Here is a 26,640-nt window from a genome sequence, read left to right on the forward strand (position 1 = left end):
AGCCCAAAGGTATCGTTAGCGATGACTCAAAAATACGGTCGCGCTGGCGTGGGGAGGGGGCTTTTGTTTAGCCTGGCAGCCTCTCAGCTGGTGCCGAGCCATCGTTACCCCGCGTTAAAACAAACGGCGCGTCGTCTCGTCGGAGAATCCCGCTGTCGTTCACCTCCGAGGTCCAACTGCTTGCCTAACAAGCCCACGTCGGTTTTGTTCCGACTCCTGTGTCTTTGCCTCCTGCCTCCACTAGAGCTGCCTTCTGCTCAGCTTTGAGCTCGACCTTTGATTCAGCTGATCCTCGAGCCACGACAAAACATTTATTCCTTTATCTGACACCTTTCTTCAAAACGACTTACCCTGGTAATGTAATTAGTCTTTTACCTGTTTATACAAGCGGGGTGGTTTGACTGGAGCAATTTAGGGTAAGTGCCTTGGCTCAAGGGTACTACAGCCGGTGATGGGATCCGAACCTGCGGCCTATGGGTTCAAGGGGCAGCGGCTCTAAAGCACTGCGCTACTGGACATCCTAAAGCAGGAGAAATGAAGCACCTGGAAATGGTTCGGGAAGCTCAAGTAGGGTGATACAAGTATGGATTTGCGAATCGAATTATTCGGCCCCCGTGTCATCAGAGCAAAGCCCTCGTGCGCGCCGCTCTCGAACGCGGCTCTCGGTGCTCCTTTCTGGCGCTCGGATGTCCGACTGATTTTCGGCGATCCCCAGCGTCCCTCGCACACACATGCACATGTTGACCGAAGCCGCTTGTTCCAAGTGGGGTCGCGGCAAACCGGAGCCTAACCCGGTAACGCAGGGCTGGAGGGGGGACACCCAGGACGGGGCGCCAGTCCATCACAAGGCACCCCGAGCGGCACTCGAACACCAGACCCCCCCGAGAGCAGGCACAGGCCAAACCCGCCGTGCCGCCGTGTCCCTCGGGCACACGTTTCTCGGCACAGCGAACCGGCGTGCTGCGGTCCCTTTCGGAGGGAAACCAAAAGCTGCGTGAACGAACGAGCGATCCAGCGTCTCCATTTGGACTCCGGGGCATTTCCAACAGCTTCAACAGTCTGGTGGTGGTTAGCTGAGACAGTCAAGGCCGGTGCTGTATTTCTTTCCCTCCACGCTGTCAGAAGTGGGATCGAACTGCCCCGGGTGTTTGGTTTCCGTGCAACATGATCTCCCACCGCGAATATTTGCCTATTGTGTGGTCGGCTGAAAGGGACTGACCTGTGCTTGTGGTCATCTGCAAGGGCGCTGATTCGAACCAGGGGGTCCATGTGATGGATTCTTACATTGCTTATAATGTCAACATGAGTGTTTATTCTCTGCTACAGTGAGCATAAGCATGATACACTACACTGACATGGTAATCCATGGTACTTCGCTACACTGAAATGGTATTCTGTGTTGATTATCACTTGGATAAATTGTTTTGGTCTGGGAGGAACTGAGGAATGCATTCCTTAATTAATAATATCGGAATTATCCCCCCATCAGTCATTTGTCATCACAGCTGACTGCAGTTCACCAGATATGGCTGAAGGTCTCTTGATGTGTTGAGGTTTCGTCGTTTTATGTGCTTCTTCATATGGTTCTTACGTGTTGGTCTAGGAGGGGGCATGGTGGCGCAGTGGGTTGGACCGGGTCCTGCTCTCTGGTGGGTCTGGGGTTCGAGTCCCACTTGGGGTGCCTTGTGATGGACTGGCGTCCCGTCCTGGGTGTGTCCCCACCCCCTCCGGCCTTCCGCCCTGTGTTGCCGGCTTAGGCTCCGGCTCCCCGCGACCCCGTATGGGACAAGCGGTTCAGATAGTGTGTGTGTGTGTGTGTGTGTGTGTGTTGGTCCAGTGAGGAGACACTTTCAGATAAATAAATGTAAATCTTCTGTTTGTGTGTCGTCGCCAGGCTACAATGTGGTGGTGCGCATCCCTGCTGGAGCCACTAACATCGATGTCAGACAACGGAGCTACTCAGGGAAACCAGAGGACGACAACTACCTCGGTGAGTGAGTGAGATCACATCTACACACTCACACAATGCCACCGTAGCCCATATTTTTTACATTTATTTATTTAGCAGACGCTTTTCTCCAAAACGACTTCCAATGAACTCTATGTAGTGTTATCAGCTCACACACCTTATTCACCACAGTGACTTGCACTGCTAGATACACTACTTACACTGGGTCACTCATCAGTGGAACACACTCTCTGTGTCACCCACACACTATGGGGAAACTGAACAGCATGTCTTTGGAGCGTGGGAGGAAACCAGAGCACCCAGAGGAAACCCACAAACTCCACACAGACTGAGCAGGGATCGAACTCGCATCCTCTCGCACCACCCAGGCGCTGTGAGACGACAGCGCTACGTTTTATTTGTAGCGCCATCCCATACAGTGCTGCTTGAAAGTATGTGAACCCTACAGAGATGGTCATTATTCTCATATCATGTATTTCAGGTAAACTTGCAAAACGAATGAAAGACTATGATTTACACGCCTGATTGCAACCAAAGTTTCATTGGTTAAACCACTTATTTTTCCACTTTCACTACTTGTGTGTTTCTACTACACGCATGATTTCCTCTTAAGGGAACAAGAAATGGAATATCGTCTATTACACACCCGCTATGTTTTGAGCTCCTGGGACCTTGCGCTTGCTGTGTGGTGAACTTAGGAGACCTGTGTAGTGTGTTTTTCTACATACAAGAGGAAAAACTCTACGTGGTTTCCTGTGCCTCTATTTTTTTTTTCTTCTTCTTCTTAAAAAAAGGCAAAACTTTTGTTTTCAACATTTGCGTTTTTGACTTTCATTGGGCTGGAGCCTGAAATCCTTTGGTGCCTTAAAGTGGGACTCGGTAGAACATGCGAAAGAAATGAGAAAAACTTGTTTGTGCGTATCCCTGTGTTTGGGCACGTGAGCTTTTCTTTGCGGGCATCGGCCACCGAGCACGAAATAAACACGTGAACGTGTTTTCCAGGGCGACGCTTCCGGCGCGGTACTTTTTACAGCGCTTGTGTTGTTTGCCTTCCTTGGCAGCGCTGTCGGACGGCCGGTCCGCCTTCCTTCTCAATGGGGACTTCGTGGTGTCCATGTTCAGACGGGACATCAGCGTCAAGGGCACCGTCATCGAGTACAGCGGGTCAGACGTGGCTGAGGAGCGAATCAACTGTACCGACAGGATCGAGGAGGAGCTTGTAGTGCAGGTGGGTGCCGCCTGCTCCCTCGGAAATACTCGAGTCCGCCTGGATGCGAGACGAGGAGGCCTTCGCGTTAATGTGGGCCAGCGTGTAGCGTAGTGCTCGGAGCCACTGGCTTCTGCTCAAAAGGTCCGGGTACCCGCTTTTGTACCCGGCAGCAAAACGCGAACCCTAAATCACTGTAGGAAAAATGAAATCGTTGCAAGTAGCTTCGCATGGATACCTAACGCTATTAGTCTCTTTGGAGGAAAGCATCAGCAAAATATTTTAACAGTCATTTTTTCAATCATTTTATCTGCCAAATGATAAAATAATTTTATCATTACATGTCCATTTATTTGTTTAGCAGACGCTTTTCTCCAAAGCGACTTCCAGTGAACTCTATGTAGTATTACCAGCCCACACACCTTCTTCACCATGGTAACTTACACTGCTAGATACAGCACTTACACTGGGTTACTCATCCATGCATCAGTGGAACACACACACTCTCTCTGTGTCACACACACACACACACACACACACACACTATGGGGGGGACCTGAACAGCATGTCTTCGGAGTGTGGGAGGAAACCAGAGCACCTCCAGGAAACCCACACAGACACGGGGAGAACATGCAAACTCCACACAGACTGAGTGGGGAACGAACCCACATCCTCTCCCACCACCCAGGTGGAGTTTTAAAGAAGTCTTTGAAAAATAACACTACATTTAGCAAAAACAGTGATACGCCACTTTTCTGACAATTTTTAAAATCATTTCATGCCGTGTGCTTATACCTCCTGTTAATTCATTATAAAAGACAGACCGGATATCAAAAATCTAGACAATGAAATTTGTTTTATTCCATTATTTCTTACGGGGGAAAATTCCAGTTTGTCTCAAGCCCATCCCAGGTATGTTCCAAAGTTGCCAAAAATGATGCTAAACGTTTGTCGTGTCTTGTCTGCAAATATATATATATATATATATATATATATATATATATATATATATATATTTTTTTTTGTAAACCACGTGTGGCTGTAGTGCAAACGTCGGCCTGTACATGAAATGTATATTATGTATAAATGTATTTTATTTTTGATTTTGATATGTATATATTTTATTTTATCCACAAGTGTTTTTTTTTCTCTCTGTTTAAATTATAAATAAATACAAAAAGCAGACTTGTTATAGCTGTTTTTTCGAGATTCGCTGCCACCGAAGGGTAACATTTGCAGGATTTCAGCATTTCTTATTTGCGGAAATTTAATGAAAGGGCACGTATATAAAAATAATGTAAGAAATGAATGATTTCATAAAGTAAATGTTGACTGGCTCGAGGTAAAACGAAAGCTGCACCTCACATTTAAATAAATGAAGAGTAACAAATGAAAGCATTATAGCAACGCCACAGTCTGTCACGCAGCTACTTGGCGTTACGTTCGAATGCCATCTCCTGACCCGATGTCGCGGGGCAGAGCGATTAATAATAAGTGGTATTATTATTTGCGGACCGAAGAAGTGAGAACCGGCTGTCGGGAGACTGAACAGTGGCGGATGGGCGTGGCCTGTTCTAACACTTTATGTTCGTAGGAGGACCGTTTGACGATAAGTTGGCGAAGGGTCTCATGTCGTGTCCCCCTCCCCCATACAGGTGCTCTGCGTGGGGAACCTACGCAGCCCGGAGGTGCGCTACTCCTTCAGCGTCCCCCTGGAGGAGCACGAGGAGATCTTCGTATGGGAGCCTAGCGGGCCATGGCAGGAGTGCAGCCACATGTGCCAAGGTACCCGGGGTGTTGCCGCCGGCCGCTCGACGCGAGGGCGATCTCCAGCCGTTGTCTCATTTTAATTCGTTGACGTCCTTCCCTTCCCGTGTGCAGGTCAGCGACGGCGAGAGGTAGTATGCGTGCGCGAGAGGGACCGTCTGCCGGCGTCCGCTCAGCGGTGCGAGCATCTGTCTCCGCTCGACGTGAGCGCCGAGCCCTGCAACGCTCACTGCCAGCTCAGGTGGGTCCCTTCAGCCCTCTCCTGCACAGGTGGGCCTGAGCGCGGGTGCGAACGTACGTGGACAAAGACTCCGTGGCGCCCCTCAGGTGGCGAGTGGTTGGCCGGAGCGAGTGCTCAGCCAAGTGTGGCCCTGGCTACCGCACCCGCGACGTCCGGTGTGTGAGGTACAGCCTAGCGGAGCGCAAGAGCGAGTTGACCGGGTCCGAGGCCTGCGCCCACCTACCCGGGCCTCCTGCCCGGGACCTGTGCCACGGAGACTGCCTGCGGGGGAGCTGGTACTACGGAGCCTGGTCCCAGGTGAGTGGCGGGAAGGATGGGCGATGGTGTCGGATCATTCCGGACACCGCGGCGCAACAAACGAACGCTCCCTCGGAAGGTGAAATACGTGCGACGGGGATTATAGTTACCGGAGCGGGTGGTAATGTTAGGTGACGCGTCTAGGCCTTGTTTGAACCAGCGATGTTGTGTTCTAACCGTGGTCATGGTGTGAACGCGGAGGGGGCTTCCAGTGTTCCAAGACGTGCGGACGTGGCACCAGAACCAGGAACTCGTACTGCAAGGACCACCTGGGTCGGCAGCTGCCGGAGGGAGGGTGCAGCCGCGTCGAGCGGCTGGCGGCGGAGAGCTGTGGCGAAGAGCCGTGTCCCGACTGGTTCGCTGCCGCCTGGAGCGAGGTGCGTGTGCTGCCCAGCTGCTGGATGAGTGTCCCCTTGAGCTGGAGAGTTGTCCATGTGGGGGTGCACCTCTCTGCCATTCGCTGCCCTCCTTCTTGCCCAGTCCTTTTCAGACCATCCCTGTCCGCGCTCATCTATATCCCAACCCCATCCCATCCCAAGCCACCTGTCTCCTTTCAGCACATTGTCCACTCTCACTTTGTATGGCTCATTACTTCCTTCTCCTCCTTCCCTCCCCGCCCCCTTTCGTGCTACGTCTCCCACCGCCTCGCTCTCTCCCAGTGCTCGCCCACATGTGGGGTCGGCGTGAGGCACCGGCAGGTTCGCTGCATTCTTGACCGAAAGAGGTTGACTGATCAGATGTGCGACCCTACCAGCAAACCCTCCACCGTGTGGCCCTGCCATCTACCCGAGTGTGCGTCGTGGCAAGCCGGCCACTGGGGCGCAGTGAGTCGAACCCCTGCTTCCAAGGCTCCTTCGGCCGAACGATGAGTACATATCCCCTCGCGTGTCTCCGGCACCTCCATCCCCAGCGTTCTCTGCCTCGCGTTGCAGTGTTCTGTCACGTGCGGTTGGGGTCACCAGATGCGGACGGTGCGCTGTGTGTCTGCGGTCCACGTTCAGACTGTCGACGACAGCGAGTGCAACGCAGCCTCCAGGCCCAGGGATGCTCAGGTGACGGTGTTTGCATCGATCAGACACGGTTAAAATGCAACCCACTCGTATGTGCTTGTCTTTTCATTGATTATAATTTTTTCATGTGTCATTTTCTATTCATTGAGCTGATGCTTTACTTTAAAGGAACTGACAGTTTTAAGTTTGTATACTTAGGTGTACAGTGTTACAATGCAGTATTATGTTTGTATATAATGTAACAATGTCGTGTTAGGTTTGATACAATGTTCCAATGCGATATTGGATTTAAATACAATGTAACAATGTGGTATTAAGTTTGTATACAATGTTTCAATACAGTACTGGATTTGTATACAATGTAACATAGGTTTGATACAATGTTACAATGTAGTATTGTCTTTTTGTTAATTATATTGTATCATTTATCATTGTTTATTCATTTAGCTGATGCTTTTCTCCAGAGTTTGTAAACTAAGCTACTTACAATTATTTAGCCATTTTTACTGTAGAAATTCAAGGTAAATACCATCTCTGGGGTAGTACGGTAGGAGCTGGGATCTAAACCCATGCGTTTCGATTACTAGTCGACGGTTCTAAGCGCTGGGCCGCCTGCTGTCAGTGTTACCGTATCTGTTCATTACAGCGTTAATAAATGTCTCGTATCTCTTTGTCTCAGCAGACCTGTGAGGTTGTCACCTGTCCCCAAACCCCACCCCCCCTCGGCACAGTACAGCCGTCTGATTCGCAGCTCTTGCGCTTCCGGTGGCGCTATGGCTCCTGGACCACGGTAAGACTATGGTCAGCCCGACAAAGCAGAGACTGCTGTATTGCTGCACACTGACTGAAAATATGGAAACTGTGCATGTATTTAGAGTTTATTTTGTAAATGTGGTGAGAGTGCATCCCTGAGTGGCTGATTTATACTGTCAGCGATATAAATGAAATGTACACGTTCACATTTATTAATTTCTTAAATTTCTCCCAAGCAGCCAGTGATGTTTCAGATACATAAAATTATTATTTACCTATTTATACAGCTGTGTAAAACTGACTGGAACAATTCAAAGTAGATACCTGCCACAAGGTGGGATTTGAACATGGCAGCTCTAAGCAGTGTAAAATTTCCTTCGGAAAGTTTCGCAGGACGAAATTTCGTGACGAAACTCTACTGAATGATTTAACTGAAATAAACATGAATGTTTATCAAAAATGATATCCCATCATTTTCATACATGATTGTTGCTTGTTTTGGAGTAGCTCTTCATTATGATCCGTTTTGTCTTTAGTAAAGATTGGAACAGCATGAGCACCTGGGTGTTTGACAGCCTGTACTCTCGTGTGTTTGCGGCAAAATGTGGTGTGTGTGTGTGTGTGTTGGTGTACGAATGTAGCCTAATCCTGGTGTGTTGCAGTGCTCTGTGAGCTGTGGGTGGGGCCAGCAGGCTCGCTATGTCAGCTGCAGGGATGCCCAGGGACAGGAAGCAGAAGAGTCGTCGTGCGCACACCTGACCCGTCCCCCGCGATCCTTGGCATGTTTCAGGCCGTGTGGACGGTGGCAGGCAGGAGAGTGGTCCCCTGTGAGTGTCCCCTGTCCCCCTCGTACTTTCCATGACCGTTCTTCCCTCATTCAGTCCAGTCCTCACGAGAACCTTCTTTCCAGTGTTCGGCAACTTGCGGAGTGGGGAGCTCCAGTCGCTCTGTGGTGTGCGTGACCTTTCGCAACCAGCCACAGGACCATTTCTGTCCCCCAGACAAGCGGCCCGGCGCCGAACGGGAGTGCAGCACCGTGCCTTGTCCCTCCTCCGAAAGCCAGCCCCCCGGAGCCCGGGGGCACCGTGAACCCGGAGCTCAGTCAGGCCGCAGCGAGGGGAATGTCCCGAGTCGGTGGCGGACCGGTCAATGGGGGGCGGTACGTCCTGGAGCTTTCCTCCGTGCGTCCTTCGTGTGTGCGCGCGCCGTTCCAGATCAACATGTTTCCTGCGTGTCCACAGTGCTCCGGCACCTGCGGGCTGGGAATCCAGCGGAGGGTGGTGGTGTGTCAGGACACGGACGGTCGCGCCGTTGACTACTGCGGAGAGACGGGGAAGCCGGCGGAGACCAGGAGCTGTGACTCGGGACCCTGCCCCCACTGGAACTATGGCCTGTGGGGAGAGGTAAAAGGACTTGGCAGAGATTATCCTGGACGGCCGGTAGAGTAGTGGTTAAGTCTGCTGCCTTTTGGGCCCGAAGGTTGCCGGTTTGAATCTCACCTGCTGCCGCAGTACTCTAAGTAAGGTACTGACATAGCTACCAACCCTTCCTATTTTCCCAGAATTTTTCCAGTTTTCAACACCGAGTACAGAAATGACAATTTTAAAGAAAATTTTAATAAACAAAAGAAATAATTTCTCAAAAATCACCACACGCACCACCGCTATCCACACACTCGTCTCCGATCCGTCTTTTTAATCGACCGTTTGTATGGATACTTGCTTCTGTGCTTAAGCATCACGCTCGCCCCAGAGGATCGTGTCGCAAAAACGATCCCAGCTCGGATTACAACCCACCCACCATGGTCCCGATTCTAATTTTTATTTCCCCATCAGAGTTTGGCAGCTATGTACTTACCGTAAATTACTCCAGTAAAATTACCCAGCTGTATAAATGGGTAAATGACTAAGGATCGTTGCTTCGGAGAAAGGCGTCAGCCGTGTGAATAAGTATGAAAGAGCGCGCTGGGGATGTAGCTGAGATGTTCTCGTCGCTGACTTGAACCTTTGCTGTCCCGCAGTGCACTCGGACCTGCGGGGGGGGTCAGCGGTCGCGGCGTGTGGTCTGCCAGCGGCTAAGTGGGCAAAGCGTGAGTGAGCACATGTGCGACGCGAGGGAGCGACCGGCCGACGCGGAGCCGTGTAACAGGCAGCCGTGTCCAGGTGCTCCTGCTGCTGCTTCCTGGCAAAGGAGACCGTGGGGGGCAGTATGACAGCAGTGGCTTCCGTTCCGTCAAGTTGCCGTACCGTCACTCGCGCCACAGTAGATGCTGCAGTGCGTCGGAGGTCCCTTGCGGTCAACCTCCGGCAAGCAGCGTCGTCATCAAATAGAAAGCACCGTGGATCTGTGGGACGAGGTTAGAACGAGGTGCAGCACCTCCATGGGCTCCGATCGCAGTGCTGCTCACATTATATCTGCTAAAAAGGTCATTTTTTTAATCCAAAAATACATATTCAAATGATTTCCATTAGATACGGGAACTGTGAAGTGACTGTATGTTTGTGTATGACATTTGACACTATTTTTGTATATTGAATATGCATTTTCCTACAGTAATTTTATGCTGCATGTAATTTTTTTTTTTTTTTGGAAATGCGTGGGTGCTTTAACTGTTAAACTGGTGCTCAAATTTTTTTTTTTCTTTTTCGCTTGCTTCGGATGCAAAGAGCAGTTGAAATATCACTACCTAGTTTCTAAAAGTAATATAGAAATATACAAATCAGTTTTCCACACTAAAGTATTAGGAATTACCTGGCTATTTTTTTTTCCTCCAAGTTTGATGTAAATTATGTTTTTGCACATTTTTATGAATGACAAAATATCCCCGTAGTAATTTTTCCTTTGGAAAACATGAAAGTGTGTGATCATACAGCTAGAAATGTATCATACATTTACATGTACATTAATTATAATTATAGCCAGTTAGTTTTAAACTGCTTACAGTGATTTACCCTTTTATACAGTCCTATGAACTGATCATTCAACTTTGTGTATAATATTTCTGATTGGGCCATGTACAATAATTTCATGTAATTATGTAATTATCTTTTGTCTCCCTGACTATGAGGGCGGAATCTGTTACAGTTTCAGAAAAACACGTTGAGCTCAAGTTTCCGTGTTTCTCTTGCCTTCACACCGCAGCCCCAGCGGTCCCTTTCCCTTCCTCTGCATTCCTCTTACCTTCCCCTTGTGTTCCTTTAGTCTTCCCTTTCCCTTAGGGCCCTATACACACTTTTTTGTGCAGAAATTGTTACACACACGGTGCTGCTTCCAAGTGTGCGAACCCCCTGTGTACCTTAGTGCGGTGGCGCAGTGGGTTTGACCGGGTCCTGCTCTCTGGGGGGTCTGGGGTTTGAGTCCTGCTTGGGGTACCTTGTGATGGACTGGCGTCCTGTCCTGGTTGTGTCCTCTCCGCCTCCAGCCTTCCGCCCTGCGTTGCCGGGTTAGGCCCCGGTTTGCCATGACCCTGCTTGGGACAAGCAGTTTCAGCCTGTGTGTGTTTCTCGTGTGACATAATAGGTGTGTAAAGATCAATTCTATATGTTTCTTTAGAGGAAATCAGGTGTGTAGTAGAAACACGCAAGCAATGCAAGTGTAAAAATAAGTGAAGTCCAAGTTTTACATTGTAACGACCTGCATTATTGCCAGTCTAAGCGGGAAATGTTTATTGTAAATAGTTGCATTCTGGGTAAAATGTGATCTAAGTGTTTAACCACTAGGGCGACTTACGGGGAAAATAATGGGGTAACTGTTTGGCAGTGTGTAGGGGGAAGAAAAGAGTGGAGGTGCTAAGCCGCATGTTGTAATATGTTTCAAATTTAAAATTTAGATTTGACCGGTTTATTTTAATATTTTCTATAAGAATAATGACCATCCCTATAGGGTTCACATACTTTGAAACAGCACTGTATATAGTACAATTATGGAAAAATTGCCCACCTTATGTTTGTCTATTTGTATTTTTTTTTTCTATTTTATTTTTAAAGAGAAAGGTAAATTTTAAGAAAAATACAGTATTATACTGGACTGGGTAAAGCTCATGTCACAGCGGTTTCACATACTTTCAAGCAGCACTGTAATTGTACATCAAATTTACATACTTGAAACTGCATTGAAAGGTTCTTGTTTATACATAAATCACAAATTGCTTTTCCTCTGGTTCTCATTTTTAATGTGTGTTTTTGTATGTGACAGTGTTTATTAGCTTGCTATACAAAAGTGACCTGTGCAACGTGTGGTGTCTCATGCCCCTTAACCACGAATGGGTCATCTTCCAATGGACTGAAACACAAATACCTCCTGTGATTTTTCTCTCCTTTAGTTACTGCGCCTTATTTGATTAATTTCCAATAACTGTTGTATTAATTAGCCCCTCATTTCTGTGTCACGTTTCGCCTTTTCAGAACATGGGAAATGTATTTGTTATATTCTGTTTATATATTTCTGGTGAACACGGACAGAAATTCTCTCTCTTTATATTGGTTTTATGCTGACCTTTCGTCGTTACCATCAGTTTACAAGTTCGGCACTTCAACACGTATGGAGACCAATGTAGAAAGTATTCAAGTTATTTTAGAATAATTAACGGTAATTCTGGTCAGTAATATGATCAGCCTGGCTTTACTGTGCAGAGCTGCCGTGTAAAACCTCGAATTTTGAGAATCACCGATGACTTTTGGGCTCATCGATGAGGTTCCTGGAGGAACAAAACCAGACGCTTCCTCTCACACCATCTGCATTCGTGGAGGTTTGTTTATACCACTCAATAAACACATGCCATACTGGAAGAGAATTTGTTTTATTGTATATAGAAAAAGCAATATAGTTAACTCTTGGCAGGAGTACAATAAATATACCGCAGATGCACATGACCATAAATAATAACCTTAACAGCAGCGGTTCTTGCGTGGGAATGGAGTGTGTGTGTGTGTGTGTGTGTGTGTGTGTGTGTGTGTGTGTGTAAAAGATGCTTTCTAAATATTTCCAGAATGTACCATCTGGTGTTGTACAGAACAAAGTGTCCCACCCTACCATGTAGCCTTCAGTCCACCGCAGATCATCAGTTTTTCCCATGTAAATCCGTTCCTTTTTCAGTGCCCTGCTGCTGAACTTTTCCTTCACATGGACACCATCGACCCCCAACATTAGCGCCTTGTGTAGGTTTGTAGCAAAATGTGGGCAGACGCCCCGAAACGCAACCGCCACCTGAGCTGATGGTCATGCCGAGGAGCAGATCATTATGAGTCAACGAGCACCAGGTGCGGCCAATAAAGCCAAATTCAAACTCCGAACAGAATGAAGACACAGGTGGGAGTGAATGAGCACTTTTGGGCATTTGGAGAAATCTGAAAGTTGTTCGATGCTGAAAGGTAGCAAGTTCAGTTGCCAAACATTTGATATCACGAATTTGTGTTTGCTGTTTGGATGCAGATGCCCCAACTGCAGTACGTTACTGCACTGCTGCTTCACTCATGTAGCCTTCAAGATTTTTTTTTTTTGGTCAAGCTTTGGATAAATGTTGTTCTACTGAAATTTCTGTTCTGTAAATCAAGAGCCCTTATACCAAAATGTTGGATAAAGGGAGTATGTAAATCAAAGAAGGCCTGTAGTTGTCCCTCCTCTATACATAGTGTGAGCTCTGGAACCAAACTTCTTGAGTAGGGTTGTCTCATTCCTACTAGAGTTCCTGAGCAGATGTGAGGATTCTCACAAGCCCCCAGCTGAGTGCTGTACGGTTCAAATTCTTCCCAGCGGACAAGAGGATGATAGGAAGATTTGAAGGACCATGACTGGTAGGAGCTGCTTTCTGCATCTTAATAGCAGTCAGTTTTTACTGGACTTCTGTGCTGATCACCGACTGTTCGTGACACGCACCATATTCAGAGCTATGGAGGAGGGTTAGTGTGTCTGGACCAGAGCAGCTTGGGTCACTAGGCGATGATCAGTGTTGTGGTTCTCTTCAAACTTGATCATGAGCTCTAGACACTTGAGTGAAGTTGGGCAGAGCTGTCAACGTATCGCCACTAGGGTTTGCGTTTGATCTGACGCGCATTGTACCGGACCGGGCGGATGTGACCACCTTCGCCGAACATTTTGGTTCTTCGACAATGACTGACAGGTGCACACCTCCGTGCAAGTTCGGTTCGCCTCCCACCTCCGTGTGAACTACTTCCTTGTTCTGAATGAGGCTTGAGACTTGGAGTGGACGGTTTTCAAGACCTCAGTTGTGGATGGAGCTGCCAAAGTTTGTAGTTTGGGTAGCAAACCTGGGACCCCCCCTCCATGTACGCAGGTAGGGTGCTCATCTGCAGAAGGAGCTCTTCTAAGCATTACTTTCTGAGATCTATTACTCTGGTTTCAAGCAAGTGTGTGTGTTTTCGTAGTAGGGTGGCAGTTCCACAACTGGGTGTGACTGGAGCCCTTCTGAAATGTAGTACGACACCACCCCCTGGGTGTGGCACCCACCTTGAGCCCTGGAACCCGGACCACTTTGCTTTATTCAGATACTGGCAGTTACACTATTCTTATGTTATTGCAAGTCATATTCTGCTCTTTACTCAGTTACCACCAATAACTAGTACTAGTCTATCCTGTACTTCATTGCTGCTCTGCAAAGGGTGTTAAAAAGGGAACTGGAGTCTACATTTTCTATGACGGTGTAACTGCGTTTCTGTCCTGCCCTCTAGTACAGCACCACATTCAGGGCTGGACTAAGACATCACTGAAATAGCAAATGATTTAGGTGTAAATATGAAAGAGATTAACTGTATTGACCATTTTCACAGAAATCAAATGGAGGGGGGGAGGCACTGCCACTTCACAGCACCTGAGTGTTTTGAATGAAGCTCCAGCTGTATGGAGTTTGCATGTTCTCCATGTGTCTGGGTTTCCTCCAGGTGCTCTGGTTTCCTCCCATAGTCCTTGCCTTCAAAGTGAGAGGTCACTGGTCTTAATCTGGCTTCTCTGGTGCGATAGTACTTATTTTTTAGCCTTTTGGCTAAAATTCACATAAGTACACCACTTTCCACCACTAATCCTAGTATAAGGATGTTGTCCCAATATTACATTCAAGGTGAATTATCTCAAAAACTGAATGAAATGCCCACTCACACTGGTAACTGGTCATAGTGTAGTAAGGCACAAATAGATGCATCGGAGTCCATGATTATAGGAAGTGGTTGAATTATTTTCATAGATTTTTGGTGCTCTGTTTACTTTGGCTTCTTCATGACCAAGTCAAAAAGTCAAAGTATTGGGGAAAAATCATAAATAGTGCTGATAACTAGTGGGTAACAGTGCAATTAGAACTGCTGCCTTGCAGTCTCAAGGTTCCTGGTTCAACAACTTCTCCTTTTGTACCCTGGAGGGGCAGCTGAATCATGGTTAATACCTAGCAGATTGTGTGTGTGTGACATTATGGTCTTTGTATCTAATTTTATTTACAGTTAAACTACTGTCACAGCCACATAAAAGCTTTGTTTGACCCGATACAATGATGTAATAGAAGAGGTAAGAATTTCAATATAAAAAGTGCAAAGGGTGATTTTAGATTGTACTTAGATATTCTTGGGGGGCATGGTGAGTAGCGCTGCTGTCTCACAGCACCTGGGTGGGGCGAGAGGACATGGGTTCAATCCCCGCTGAGTCTGTGTGGGTTTCCTCCCACACTCCAAAGACACGCTGTTCAGGTTCACTCAGTGTGTGTGTTCCACTGATGAATGGATGAGTGAGCCAGTGTAAGTAGTGTATCTAGCGGTGTAAGTCACTGCAGTGAATAAGGTGTGTGGGCTGATAACACTACATAGTTTGTTGGAAGTCACTTTAGAGAAAAGTGTCTGATAAATGTAAATATTCTTACCTCTTTATTTCCCGCTGATGGAGTGGTGGATAATGTTGACTTAAAGATCTGGGTTTGTATCAATGTTTCATGTTAAAATCCAAATATTTTACACATGAAGTACAAAATTAATTTAAAGTGCACCATGGTACAGCCATGTTTGTTTATTGTTGCTATGCTAAAATTGTTTAATTTGCTTTTAGAACTTATTTACCAGACACCTGCCACTTACCAAAGTAAACTTTAAAGGGCCATGTGTTACATAGGAGAATGAAGAAAGGATCTGGAAAGAGTTACGTGCATAAAATAGGTGACCTAGACAATGGAGAACTGACAAGAATGTTTACACAACACAACTTTAATTATTGGTTTAAATATATTTAGTAGTTAATCTACTTTTAAAAGAGTTCTGATATTTAAGCATTTTATGGTATGTAGGAAAAACTTCTTATAATGCTCGTGAAAATTTACAATACACTGAATAAACAGAAAACATTACCATGCAATGAAAATGTCTTCCTGTTTCATATGGAGTAAACATCCTTGTTTTAAATGTCCTTCTAGAGAAACTGGAGCATACCTTGATCTGGTGACTAACTGATATCTGGTAAAGAATGAAATCCCTTTTTTTTTTTTTATTATGAATGTGACAAAAAGTTTGTTTTGAATAACTTAGAGTATATCTTTTCTCCTGCTGTGCAACAGGCATAAAAAAATATACCTGCTGTATTAAGGTACTTTAAGTACAACCAGGTGAGCTCAAAAACAGTTTTTACATTCACAACTTCACCACTTTAGCATGGAAAAGGTAGGACTGCAGCATACAGGTCACAAACATACTGAAATTGAAATTATTTGTAGAAGGAATGATACCTAATGGACACAAACCTCTTCAGTCCAAAGACAAGCAGAGGACTGAACACACACACTGCATAGGCACTAGATGGCACTTGACAAGAAGAATGACAGTCATTTTGTATGTCTGAGAAGGACCTTTGTGACCTTCTCACCACCATAATGTACTGTTATAGAGGACAGGTACCAGATGGCCACCAGAGCAAGTGTGCTGCATGCTAGCGGACCTTCTACCCTCAGGTAATAACACTGCATGGTCAGCTAACAAAGCTCATGTTGCGTTTGCCAGGAGTGATACGTGCAACCACAGTGCTTTGTGCACCATGAGGTCAAGTCAGGTCACGTGGGAACATCGATACTATTGTGGCGTGTCTTTCTGGACATCCCATCATCCCATGGCATTGCCTTCTGCAGGCTTGACATCGCAGCAGTGCGCTCAATATCGATGATGGCGTACAGCTCCATACGTCGGGTCGAGGTCTGCAGGAAAGGGGTGGTGGGGGTGCAGGGTGTGTTTGGGCTGCTAGAACCTGAGCCCCGCTCCATCTCTACCTCAATGTAGTGGAGCTGTTGAACGGTGTCCGGGCCTGGCTGCCGCAAGTCAAATCTGAAGACTGCGGGGGCAGAGCAGTGCCGGGCTACGTCCAGCTTGCGGGCGCTCGGCGGCGCCGTCACGTTCTCTGTGTTCACATAGTTGTGTGAGTGCTCTGTGCTGTGGTGCTGGGGGTTCCCGTTGAAGAGGGGCGTCTTTGCTACAAACTCCTCACTCCCCTCCTCTTGTTCCTCTGAGCTGGGCTTTGGAGCCTCCCAGAGGGGGGGCAACGCAGGGACCTGGGCAGTTCTTCGCTGGCCATAGCTGCTGAAGTTCAGATTGTCAGGTTTGCGCTGGCCAGAGTTACTGGAAACGTGTGCCGTATGGCCTGGTAGCCCACTGTTTCTGTGCTGGGCAGGGATACATATGTCAGGGGAAGTGGCTGGTGGGGGGCCAATGCTACCGTGGTGCTCGTGGGCCAACTTGCACCCTTGTGGAGTGTCCTTGCGTTCATCGCTGTCGTAGCCTGTGTCCAACTCGGCGGGGCTGCCAGGAGGTGGTACAGTCTCTTCTCTACATACACGACTGCGCCCTTGCTGCACTTTTACCATCTCCTGCTCTCGCACCTTGGCCATCAGCTGCCTCTGGACTGGGGTGGGCCCCAGCACAAACTTCACCCCCTTGGGCTCCAGCAGCACCTGAGCTTCAGTCTCGTTCAAAAGGGCCACGTCCTCCGGCTCAGAGGAAAGAACCTCCACGGGAGGGTGAGTGTGGAACTTGTCCTGTACACCTGTGGTGTTAACATATGTGTGTACCTGGGGGTGGAAGGGTGATGGATATAGCACAAATGTTATTTTGTATCCTCAATATTAACTGAGTGAGGTGCATCACTTTCCAGCTGGAGCAGTGCTTAGTTAATTAGTTCCATTGATGCTAAATGCCATTCTCATTATGTATTGCGACTGCTGTAGGGACAGAGTACATAAAGCCAAAAATTTATGGTGACATAAAAGATCTATGAAATTCAATGTACAAAACTAAATTTTTTAACCCTTTTTACACTTTGTCACAGATGAGTCAAAGACCATCAGTGACCCAGGAGCAGGTTAGTACACCCTCACAGATGTATTCTTGCAAGAACCATTCTCTACAAGCCCATCAAAAGATCTGACACCTGTAGCACTGGACCTGCTTGGTGGCTCTGTTCACAAAAGGTCCAATGTGGTGGAATGAACTCATTCACTCAGAACTGCTGAATCCCTCAAGAAGGGCCTCAAAACACATGTTTTAGATGTCTCTCCTGATAGCCTTTCTCCTCTATAAGCTTTCACTTTTATCAAGCTCTTTTTACAGAACTTTAGTTCTGCTAGATAAATAATTCTTTATGCAGCTACAACTGATGTACGCCGGACAAACAGTATAAGGCTGAACTTTTAGAGCACTTTGTTTAGACACTTCACCAAAGCAGTGTACAAATAAGAATAAAACAAATAGATGTAAGCACACTACTAAAATGCCCTGAGAGGGTTCCTACCTCATTTGTAAACATAGTGTTGGAGGAGTCTTCCCCTAGTAAGGGCAGATGAGTTCCATCCATAGACGGGTGTAGGGTAGACTGCTGCAAAGAGCCGTCTCCAACTGAGGCGAGCGGGGTTCCATTAGATACTGCTGTAGTGTAGCCTGAAACTGGAAAGATGGGGGGGAAAAAGTGATATTGCAGGTAGTGATGTGCAGACTGAGATATTCAAGGGGGAAAGGCTGAGCCGTTGATCACCTTGGAGGAAGCTACGTGAAAACTAATTACACCTTTCAAAAAGATAGAGTGCAAGTCCTTTAAAACAGCCAACTGATCCAGATGAAACTAATGCCTAGCAATTGTACTCAAACTGAAACTGTATACATGCTCCTGATAGCAGGTCTTACTGGGAGGGAGGTGTGGCGGCTCTGCCTCCTGCACAGGCTCCTCCACCACATTGATGCTGTTACTGTGCATAACATCCTGCAGCAGGTTGAAGATTTCCTCTGCTCTTGTGCACTTGAAAGCAAAAATTCCTGCAGAAACAGCCAGAACATTTGAATGGCCACATCTACAAGCAAGCCACCACAAAAAAAAGAGCTTAAACAGGTCTGGAGGTGTTCACAAAAACACAGTAAATGTTATAAAGATGTACGTTGCCCCCTGGTGACTGCACACTGAAAGCAAACAGGAACATACAGCCTGAATAATGACCGACGGAAGATCGGGGCATTACCAAATACTGCAATTATGGTCTATGTGACCTAGCACTAATGATTAAAATCAATTTTCCCACATAAAATTAGGTAGGTAGTAAATCCATTGCCACCGCAATCAGTACTGTATGATCCCACCTCGACTGCACTGTCAACAAGTGTACATTTGCATTTAGCTGACTCTTCAGTCAATTTAAGTCAAAGTAAACACCTTATATAAAATACCTCTGGTATTTACAGCAGGAGGCTGGATTCAGAACAGTGTTTGAGCAAAGTTAAATGCTCTTTGCGTGTTTAACTTTGTAGTTATAGGCTATGGGTGTGTATTAGTGTTGTAACCACTGGGGAAACTATATTGTTACCTCTGTAAAACTGTGGCTCTTTGGTCAGCGTATCTGGACATTGTCAAGTTTTGCTGCAGCAAAGTTGCTCATTCCAATACTGTTCTGAAGTTTGCCACTGTTGGCCAAGCTAAGTTGTCAGGCAAATAGGTCATAAATACACAGCAAAATGTCACGGTACAATAACGTTTTCATTTATGCTTCACTGTTTCAAAACTGCTGAATTTTCAGTAACAGTAGTGCAGGGGAGCCAACATAAGCTAACAAATGAATAATCCAAAATTGGTATATCTAGCACTACAGAAGTGTAGGTGGAAACTGTAGCCTTCATAATGTCAAGTAGCTGTGAACAGTGTTGCCAATAAAGGCAGCAGACTGACTGACTTACCATGTTCTCATGACCTCATCCTCTGTCAGCATGGAGTGAAAATTAAAGTCACATTAACAGTTTCGCTCCAGGGAGAGTCTAACTTCTCCTGAATGGTGTGTGGAGAACATAATCATCCCCACCATCCTTTCATATTGAAATTTGAATAGTAAACTCTTCAGGGCAGCATAGGAGACTTGTTTGTTAAAACGAAACAGATTTTATCCACAATAAAAATACAAGTTAGGCAATGAGAACTAGGGAGACAGAGTTGACAGATCAGATTGGATCAGTACCTTGGCCTGTCTGGCAGCACCGGCCACTCTCAAAGGAGAAGAGGTTGGAGTCATAGCCGTATCGACGCAGACACAAGTAGGGCCACCTGACAGTGTGATGCTTGCGTGTGTGAAGAACCAGCTCCTCCTGTGTCAGTTCCATCACACCTGAGCCCAGCTCATTCCCATCGTCATCCACATTGATCACCTGTACAGGAGGCAGAACGTATTAAACACAACTGTTATCCCATCACTGCCGCCAGTGGCAGACAATGCTGTCCCTAGAAGGCAGGGCATTTTCAAGCATCCTGTGGTCACCAGCGGGTGTGAAATAACTTTGAACGCATACCTTAAATTTACTTTGATGGTCATCTGGGACTGAATCTTTATCTGAACAGCTGCAGCTGCTACCCATGGCTTTTTCAGAAGACCACCAAATGCCTGGAAGATCAGATATCCCGGGGCAGGGTTGACATCGGAGAACAAACAAGAGAGGGGCAGACATTGGCCTCAGTGAAATGATGGTGGAGCCTTGACCTTGTATTTGCATTTTCAATGTTATAAATATTTTATGGAAACTTTTCATGCAAGAAAAAGCTTTTTTTCCATTAGAATCTGAAATGCAGCTATGGGTCTCAAGGGGCATTTTCAACCATTCCAAGCAGATATGCCTGGAAGTGAGGTTTCAAAGTTCCTTCACTTTTCATTTGAAGACATCACGTGCAATCATATCCATTCAAAAAGACAAAAAATGCCACTTCTAAGAAGAGAAACAAGGCCACCTATGGGATGTTATGAAGAACTACACAGGATAAATGCAGCATGTTGAGATGCTACCAAAAAATTGAAAAAAATAAACACCACAAAGTTTACATCTAATTTTTTTTAAAAACAGCCACATAATTCACTTTTTCACAAGACACTGGAGTCTGTAAGAATAGAAGAAGGCTGTGAAGAAGCTTCACCTGGATCCAGCCATCAATGTTCATGGTTACGGCCCCAGCTTAAGGATTCCATTCATGCTTCACAATCTCATGGCTATGGAGTTGCTACACCCCTGAGACAGAGAGAGAAACAAACACTGGGACTCTTACATTCTGCCAAAACCACCAGATGCAGTTTGAGAAGCCTGGTTTCTAAACCCTTTCCCATCCATCAAATCTCTCTTCTCCCATCCACACCCCTTTCCCTGCATCTTTTCCATGCCTTCCTTGGGTTTTTAATGTCTAATGATGGCCAAAGGTTGCTATTCTGCAATAGTGAGAAGGATTTTGAGGAACAAATTCAACACTCAACCAGTCAGAAACATTAACCATTGACACAAATGCAATGAGCAGTACCTAGAGCACCATAACAAGGCTTCTGGGTCTTTATCCTTACAAGATGTGAACTGCTACTCGTGGGCCAAACCCAATAACCAACAGTATCATTCTGCAAAACAGGTGTGAGGCAGCATGTAGACTCCAGACCTCCATGAGCCTCCATTAAACAAGAAGTTAACAACTAATAAAAACATAACATTTAAAGCCAAGCTAGGAGTAATTTTGTTACCACTATCAAAAAAATTAATGTCATGTATAATATACATTTGATTTTTGAATTTAGGTGACAACACACTAAATGAGGGTATTTCTCTTCAGTAGCAATTCTCTGGGTTGACATATGTCTGTCTGAACCACAGCACATTTACTCAACATACTGTTGCAGAAATGTCTGCACAATTTGCTCCGAGCAGACAGAATCAACAGAGTTCCTATTCGCATGTTACACACTGGCTGCCCAACTTTATACAAGGAAAAAAAACCCAGATTTCACTACCTTACTGGTGTGTTCAGTCAAAATTCCAGCATGACAAAGTGGTATCATTCCTCTGGTTTTCAAAGAGCATCTCAATGCTGAGGGCAGAGGTGTCCCATGACAGGAACGGTCTGCGTGTGAGACTGTCAGAGAGCGAGTGTCCAGCGTTGATGGCTGATGGGCAGGCTTTGAGTTCTTAAAAATGTAATTTCAATCTAGAATGCTGTAAAACAATATAACGCAGATATTTATTTATAAGCCAGTTAATCCTAGCTCTGCAGCTCAAGCAATGGCTTTCATTTCGCTCACATATGTACAGCAATGTGCATAAACTGTTTGGCCTATAATACTGAGTCGACGCACTTCAGCCAACAACACGCCTCTTTGAACACCTGAGCTCCATGTTCCATCACAGGTGACAAGAAGGTGTTTGACAAGTAGCGTCCCCCTGCACATCCACTTGTCCTGAATTCCACCCAACTTTTGCTCTGTGAAACTACAGTTCAGGACACATTGCTGCTCACACCGTTAAGTGGGAAACGTGCACACAGTTAACTCCTACTTATATTGCTCTACATACAGGTTTTCAATAGTATGACTCAAACAAAGCCTATATGTGGAGAAATATTTATGGGTAATCATAACCTATAAAATTGACTTATTTAACTTGAAAGAAGGTAAGGGACAGGTAACCACCTTTGTTGTAAGTCATGTCCCCATTTAACATTCATCTGTAATGTTATTATTAGTGACTATGACCCACTAATTATTAGCAATTAGTTATTGTTGTGTTCCACTGATGTATGGATGAGTGACCCAGTGTAAGTAGTGTATCTAGCAGTGTAAGTCACCACAGTGAATAAGGTGTGTGGGCTGATGATGCCACATAGAGTTCATTGGAAGTCACTTTGGAGAAAAGCATGTGTTAAATACATGTAAATCTAATTACTAATTATCAGTGATTTAAAAGTCTTAATCTACAATGGGGGGACCTTGGACCCCCAGAGGTTTTTTTTCCCCTCCCTCCTTTGACTTTATGGGAGTTTTTTGCTCCTTTTTCTTTGCGGCCTGTAAGACTTGTCTTATGGCTTTAATTATAACTGCATGGATGTAGTAATTTAGAATATGCCATGGCCAACTATCTTGTTTGTCTTATTACTTTGTTCAGCGCTGCGAGAACAGCGCTCAATAAAAAGTCAACTGAATTGAAACGTATGCAAAAAAACTGCTAATAAAACTAATCATTTGCACATTTTTCATTTGACTTATCCCAACAGGATCATGTGCGGGAAACGAGTTCCCTCCTGCGCAGCACAATCACAATGTCGTCCTTCTGTTCTGTTGCTCCTTTCGGCCACGCGGGCCACCTACACGTCAGAGTCACGAGAGTGGCGACGCCGAATGACATTCCTCAAATATTTCCACAAACCACCACTGAATTTTGACGCTAAATCCGTTCGTGGACTGAGCACCCGAGCGAACGTCGTGCGTTGAGCTCAGCTCGCTACTCGACATGACGCGCGTGCGAGGAAAATCGCCTCAACTCGGTCGGACCGCGCGGACACGTTTAAGTGTCGCGGACGCGGCTCACTACCACTGGAGGGGGAAAAGGCAAACAACGACTAAACTCGAAGTGTATTTCGTTTCCCCGCACGGTTCAGCATCAGTTTAAGTTAAATTAAACAGCTCGACGCCGGTCGCTGTGTCCACAACACACGGGACGGGTCAGCGCCGCGTATCTGCGAAGCTAAGCGCGTTTTCTGCCTGTGTGGCGGCACTGGGGCGCGTGCGTGTCTGTCTCGGCCCGTGGACCGTGGTGGAGCCCGCACAGCCTCGCGCGCTACTGCCCCGCGCGACCGAGCGAGCGTCTTGAGGACTACTGGGTACTGGAAGAAAACTGACGAGCGGCGAGTCGCTCCAGAACAGACACTCGGAGAAATCCATCGGGCGGATTTGTGAATACTTACGGGTGTAACGTTTCGACAATATCCCACACACAAAAGTAAACATCCCAGAATCCTGTGTTTCGCGCTGCTCTTCAATCCCTTCCTTCCACTCCTCATCCCACAACGCGACGAATCGCCTCAGCTTTAACTAGCGCGTTTCTCTGTGCAGAAACAAAACGGTAACTTAAGTAACTCCAAAAGCAATCATTTGTGCCTTTTAGTTTTATATCAGGCATAGCACAAACCTAAACACGTTTACAGCAGTAGTAACCAACGTGGAGCGAGCGCTTCCCGCATAGCGGCTCCGCAGCGCTGCACGGTGACCAACTATAGAGCGCTCCAGGCGCAGGGCCTCGCGCTCCAGTTCACGGAGCGCGGCAACTACATCCGGGTCGAGGTTCCTCCGCACTCTTCGGGGCGCAGTCGGTGAACGAGCGAGGTTTTCTCACTTCTTCCGTCTAACTGCGGCTTTCCTGCTCTTCCTTAATAGTGCTGTCGCTTGTCTGCAGCATTACATCGATTGTAAGTGACAAGTCGTCGCTTAGAAAGTGCAGTCCGACATTGCTAGTTGGCCAAACAAAACCTCAGACTCATCATTGACTGCGGGTCAGTGCTGTTCGTAGGTTTACAAACACGCAGCGCTATTTTAAATACCGACACATCCTGCTGCCTTTTACTATGGCCTGGTACAGCTACGATGAAACTAAACTGGAAAGTGATACGGTGTGCGGGAAGATAAAGATTCGATTATTTATCCTCATGTATACTACGCTTCACTGACGCAGCGGCCGGACAGTTGCACGACGTGCCCCTGGAATGATGCGCGTCATTAAAGAACTGAAAAGCATACAAGCGTCATTGCTTTTTTCTTTAGTGCAATAAGGTGGCTTCTCTTCAACTAACTTTAAAAGATACCCACTACAATAGATGAAAGAAATACTAGGTCACATTTATAAACAACCCTCCCGTCAGGTGCATGATGATGTCGTCTGTTTGCCCGGTGAATTGGTGGCCCTGCCGTGGCCTTATGTGTATGATTATGTATGAGCGCTCGGATATGTCATTGACCGGTTACTTACTGCTGTACTGTACCCTGCCATACACTGCTCTGTAGTCATCAGCAAACCACACATTTCGTTCTGAAACTGTACCGTTACTTTAACCGATGCCGACACACTGTCGCCTAGTGGACAGGAATCTTTTATATTGTAACACTTTGTGCAAAAAACACCACTTATCGTAAAAGACATTTACATGAAAATAGTTCCTTGTAACGACAGCTGTTGGGTTATAATGCATGCAAAAAGTAATCCCCTTCAGGGTTTCACATTTTATGAACATGATTTATTCAGTGTAGCTGAGCCGACAGTCTAGTCTGGCTAAATGATTAATTTTAATGTCTTAAATTATAGGGTTGCAAGCACTTTCCTGACTGCAAGCTAGTATATATCTAGTTTATTGAATCCAGCTAAGCGTCTAGTTTTAAAGTTACCTAATGCCACTGACATTTCTTTAGAAACTGCACTGTATTTTACTGATGCTCTGCTTCAAAAGGATGTAGAACTTTTGAACCCAGTAAGTAAAGTTGCCAAGCTACCTGTACAAGAGGAAAGCAACATTTAATGTTTTTTTTTTTTTTTTGTGTATGTGGAGTTAATATACAGACTGACATCCTCTGCAATAAAAGATGACAAGCGTAGAGTTCCTTTTAGGGCCGATAGAAGACATGTAACCAGATTGCTGGTTTCAGAGTGGGAGGTAGTGGAGTTGAAGGAAAAAATTACCCAGGTTTACCATAAGTGTTTATCATATTCAGAATTTACACTCAACATTAAATTTGTATAAATGGCAAATTTCACAGAATTTGTACTAAAAAAAGTGTTACCATTACTATAGGTGAACATTTATGACATTTCACTGGATGCAGTCTTCAGAGACCTTTAAACAATTCTTTTCAAACACTTTACATGTTAGTGAAACAACTGCAGTTACTACAGTCCATATGCTTAAGTACAGTGACTTACCCAAAAATTCCATTTAAGAATTTAGACAAAGTTATGAAAAGCATTAAACTTACATGCCCCTTCTTCTTAGTTCTACCACCACTTGAACACTGAATGAAGGCAGAACAAAACACAGCAATAAACTAAAGAAAAAATGACAGCAAATGAAATCCACAGGACAGCTAAGGTTTATTATTTTATTTAATGTTTTCAGCTTGTGCTGTAGAGATAATTGTTTCAAAAGTTAAAAAAAAAAATGCAAAAATGGGAAAGTAACAAGGAGGGGCTTACACAAAACTGTTTCAATGGTCAAGTAAAGTCAGAAATGTCTGAAAACTAAATCTCTGGAAAAACTAGTTACTGTAAGTACAAGAGTTACATTCATTCTGTTACTACCCACCTCTGTCTGGGAATAAGATTTAAATTCTTAAAGAGTAATATTAAAGAAAAAAATTATACATAAGACAACATTGATCAGCAACAGCAGCAGCTCACAGCAATGCCTCCTTTAGTGGTTTTTGAAAGAAATATTGTGTGCTTTCACACACTGGAAGCCACATGTTAAAACAAAGGATGCAAGGGCAGACTATGCTACAGATTTTTTTCCCCCTGGGTATTGTACTCTCAATTTCATTATTGTGCATTAACACCAAGATTACCTACAGCTTCTGTAAATATACATGTAGAATTACCACTAAAATCATTAAGTAATACAGCAATCTGACGTGAAGATCAGACTGGGATGACTGAGCCCACTGGATTATGATTTCTGTCTACATACTTATTTTGCATTGGACAACTAAACACCTTGGCTATAGACGCACACCACACCAGCCTACTGTAGTACACCTGAATGCCAAGGAGAGGTGGGTACCTACTTGTACTACCAAAAATTTACTTCTTTAAAAAAGCAAATTCCTTGGCCCATGACTGTTTTTCATTACTCAATTTCCAAACACCTTATTTCATAACAGTACACTAGCAACCAGCCTCCTACATTTGACTTGTCATGTGTCCATCAGCACTGTTGCTGTTGAAGAGAGTACAAATTTTAGGCTGACTTCTCCAATAATACTCTAGAACCTAGGTTCACAGAGCACTCTCATACAGATGGGGCAAATACTTGTGAAATGATGCAATATGTCCTGAACATGAGTTAATGTGTTCAGAACCTTAACCGAGTGAAGTCTGGCAAGTACTGGGCTAAACCA

The 26,640-nt window shown here is 45.6% G+C and overlaps 2 protein-coding genes across 6 annotated transcripts in view; one reads left to right on the plus strand and one right to left on the minus strand.

Moving 5' to 3' along the window:
• LOC108920724 (A disintegrin and metalloproteinase with thrombospondin motifs 20-like) overlaps positions 1-9,663 on the plus strand; it is a 31,032-nt gene extending 21,369 nt beyond the window's left edge. The window contains exons 16-28 of one of the 2 annotated variants that reach the window (XM_029247519.1): positions 1,895-1,990; positions 3,031-3,197; positions 4,832-4,961; positions 5,058-5,184; positions 5,271-5,481; positions 5,694-5,858; positions 6,141-6,305; positions 6,414-6,533; positions 7,174-7,281; positions 7,886-8,071; positions 8,155-8,403; positions 8,486-8,647; positions 9,265-9,663. In XM_029247519.1, the coding sequence (XP_029103352.1) occupies positions 1,895-1,990; positions 3,031-3,197; positions 4,832-4,961; positions 5,058-5,184; positions 5,271-5,481; positions 5,694-5,858; positions 6,141-6,305; positions 6,414-6,533; positions 7,174-7,281; positions 7,886-8,071; positions 8,155-8,403; positions 8,486-8,647; positions 9,265-9,456 (2,078 nt within the window). In that variant the 3' untranslated portion in view covers positions 9,457-9,663. The remainder of the gene's footprint in view (positions 1-1,894; positions 1,991-3,030; positions 3,198-4,831; positions 4,962-5,057; positions 5,185-5,270; positions 5,482-5,693; positions 5,859-6,140; positions 6,306-6,413; positions 6,534-7,173; positions 7,282-7,885; positions 8,072-8,154; positions 8,404-8,485; positions 8,648-9,264) is intronic. The other variant, XM_029247520.1, reaches the window with a different exon arrangement.
• A 5,760-nt stretch (positions 9,664-15,423) lies between these two features.
• On the minus strand, positions 15,424-26,602 carry LOC108920920 (fibroblast growth factor receptor substrate 2-like). Of its 4 annotated transcripts, none has more exons than XM_018730020.2 (9): positions 25,504-26,602; positions 23,448-23,587; positions 21,502-21,703; positions 20,649-20,740; positions 20,033-20,124; positions 19,705-19,891; positions 18,392-18,520; positions 18,003-18,154; positions 15,424-17,283 (listed from the first exon to the last, which is right to left on the minus strand). In XM_018730020.2, the coding sequence occupies exons 5-9, from the start codon at positions 20,096-20,098 to the stop codon at positions 16,276-16,278; spliced, it is 1,542 nt and encodes a 513-aa protein (XP_018585536.1). In that variant the 5' UTR covers positions 20,099-20,124; positions 20,649-20,740; positions 21,502-21,703; positions 23,448-23,587; positions 25,504-26,602; the 3' UTR covers positions 15,424-16,275. The 4 variants fall into 4 exon arrangements, with proteins under 4 accessions (XP_018585536.1, XP_018585539.1, XP_018585538.1 ...); XM_018730023.2 differs by lacking the exon at positions 25,504-26,602 and adding an exon at positions 24,933-25,451; XM_018730022.2 differs by lacking the exon at positions 25,504-26,602 and adding an exon at positions 23,702-24,923.
• Between the last annotated feature and the right edge of the window lie 38 nt (positions 26,603-26,640).

The sequence above is a fragment of the Scleropages formosus genome, chromosome 21, assembly GCF_900964775.1.
Source record: "Scleropages formosus chromosome 21, fSclFor1.1, whole genome shotgun sequence".
Classification (NCBI taxonomy): domain Eukaryota; kingdom Metazoa; phylum Chordata; class Actinopteri; order Osteoglossiformes; family Osteoglossidae; genus Scleropages; species Scleropages formosus.

Coding starts and splice junctions, on each gene's coding strand:
- LOC108920920 (XM_018730020.2), bottom strand. CDS start 20,098: ATGGGTAGCAGCTGCAGCTGTTCAGATAAAGATTCAGTCCCAGATGAC. Junction 19,892..20,032: donor ACCATCAAAGTAAATTTAAG/GTATGCGTTCAA, acceptor CCTCCTGTACAG/GTGATCAATGTGGATGACGA. Junction 18,521..19,704: donor GTGCTGCCAGACAGGCCAAG/GTACTGATCCAA, acceptor CTGTTTCTGCAG/GAATTTTTGCTTTCAAGTGC.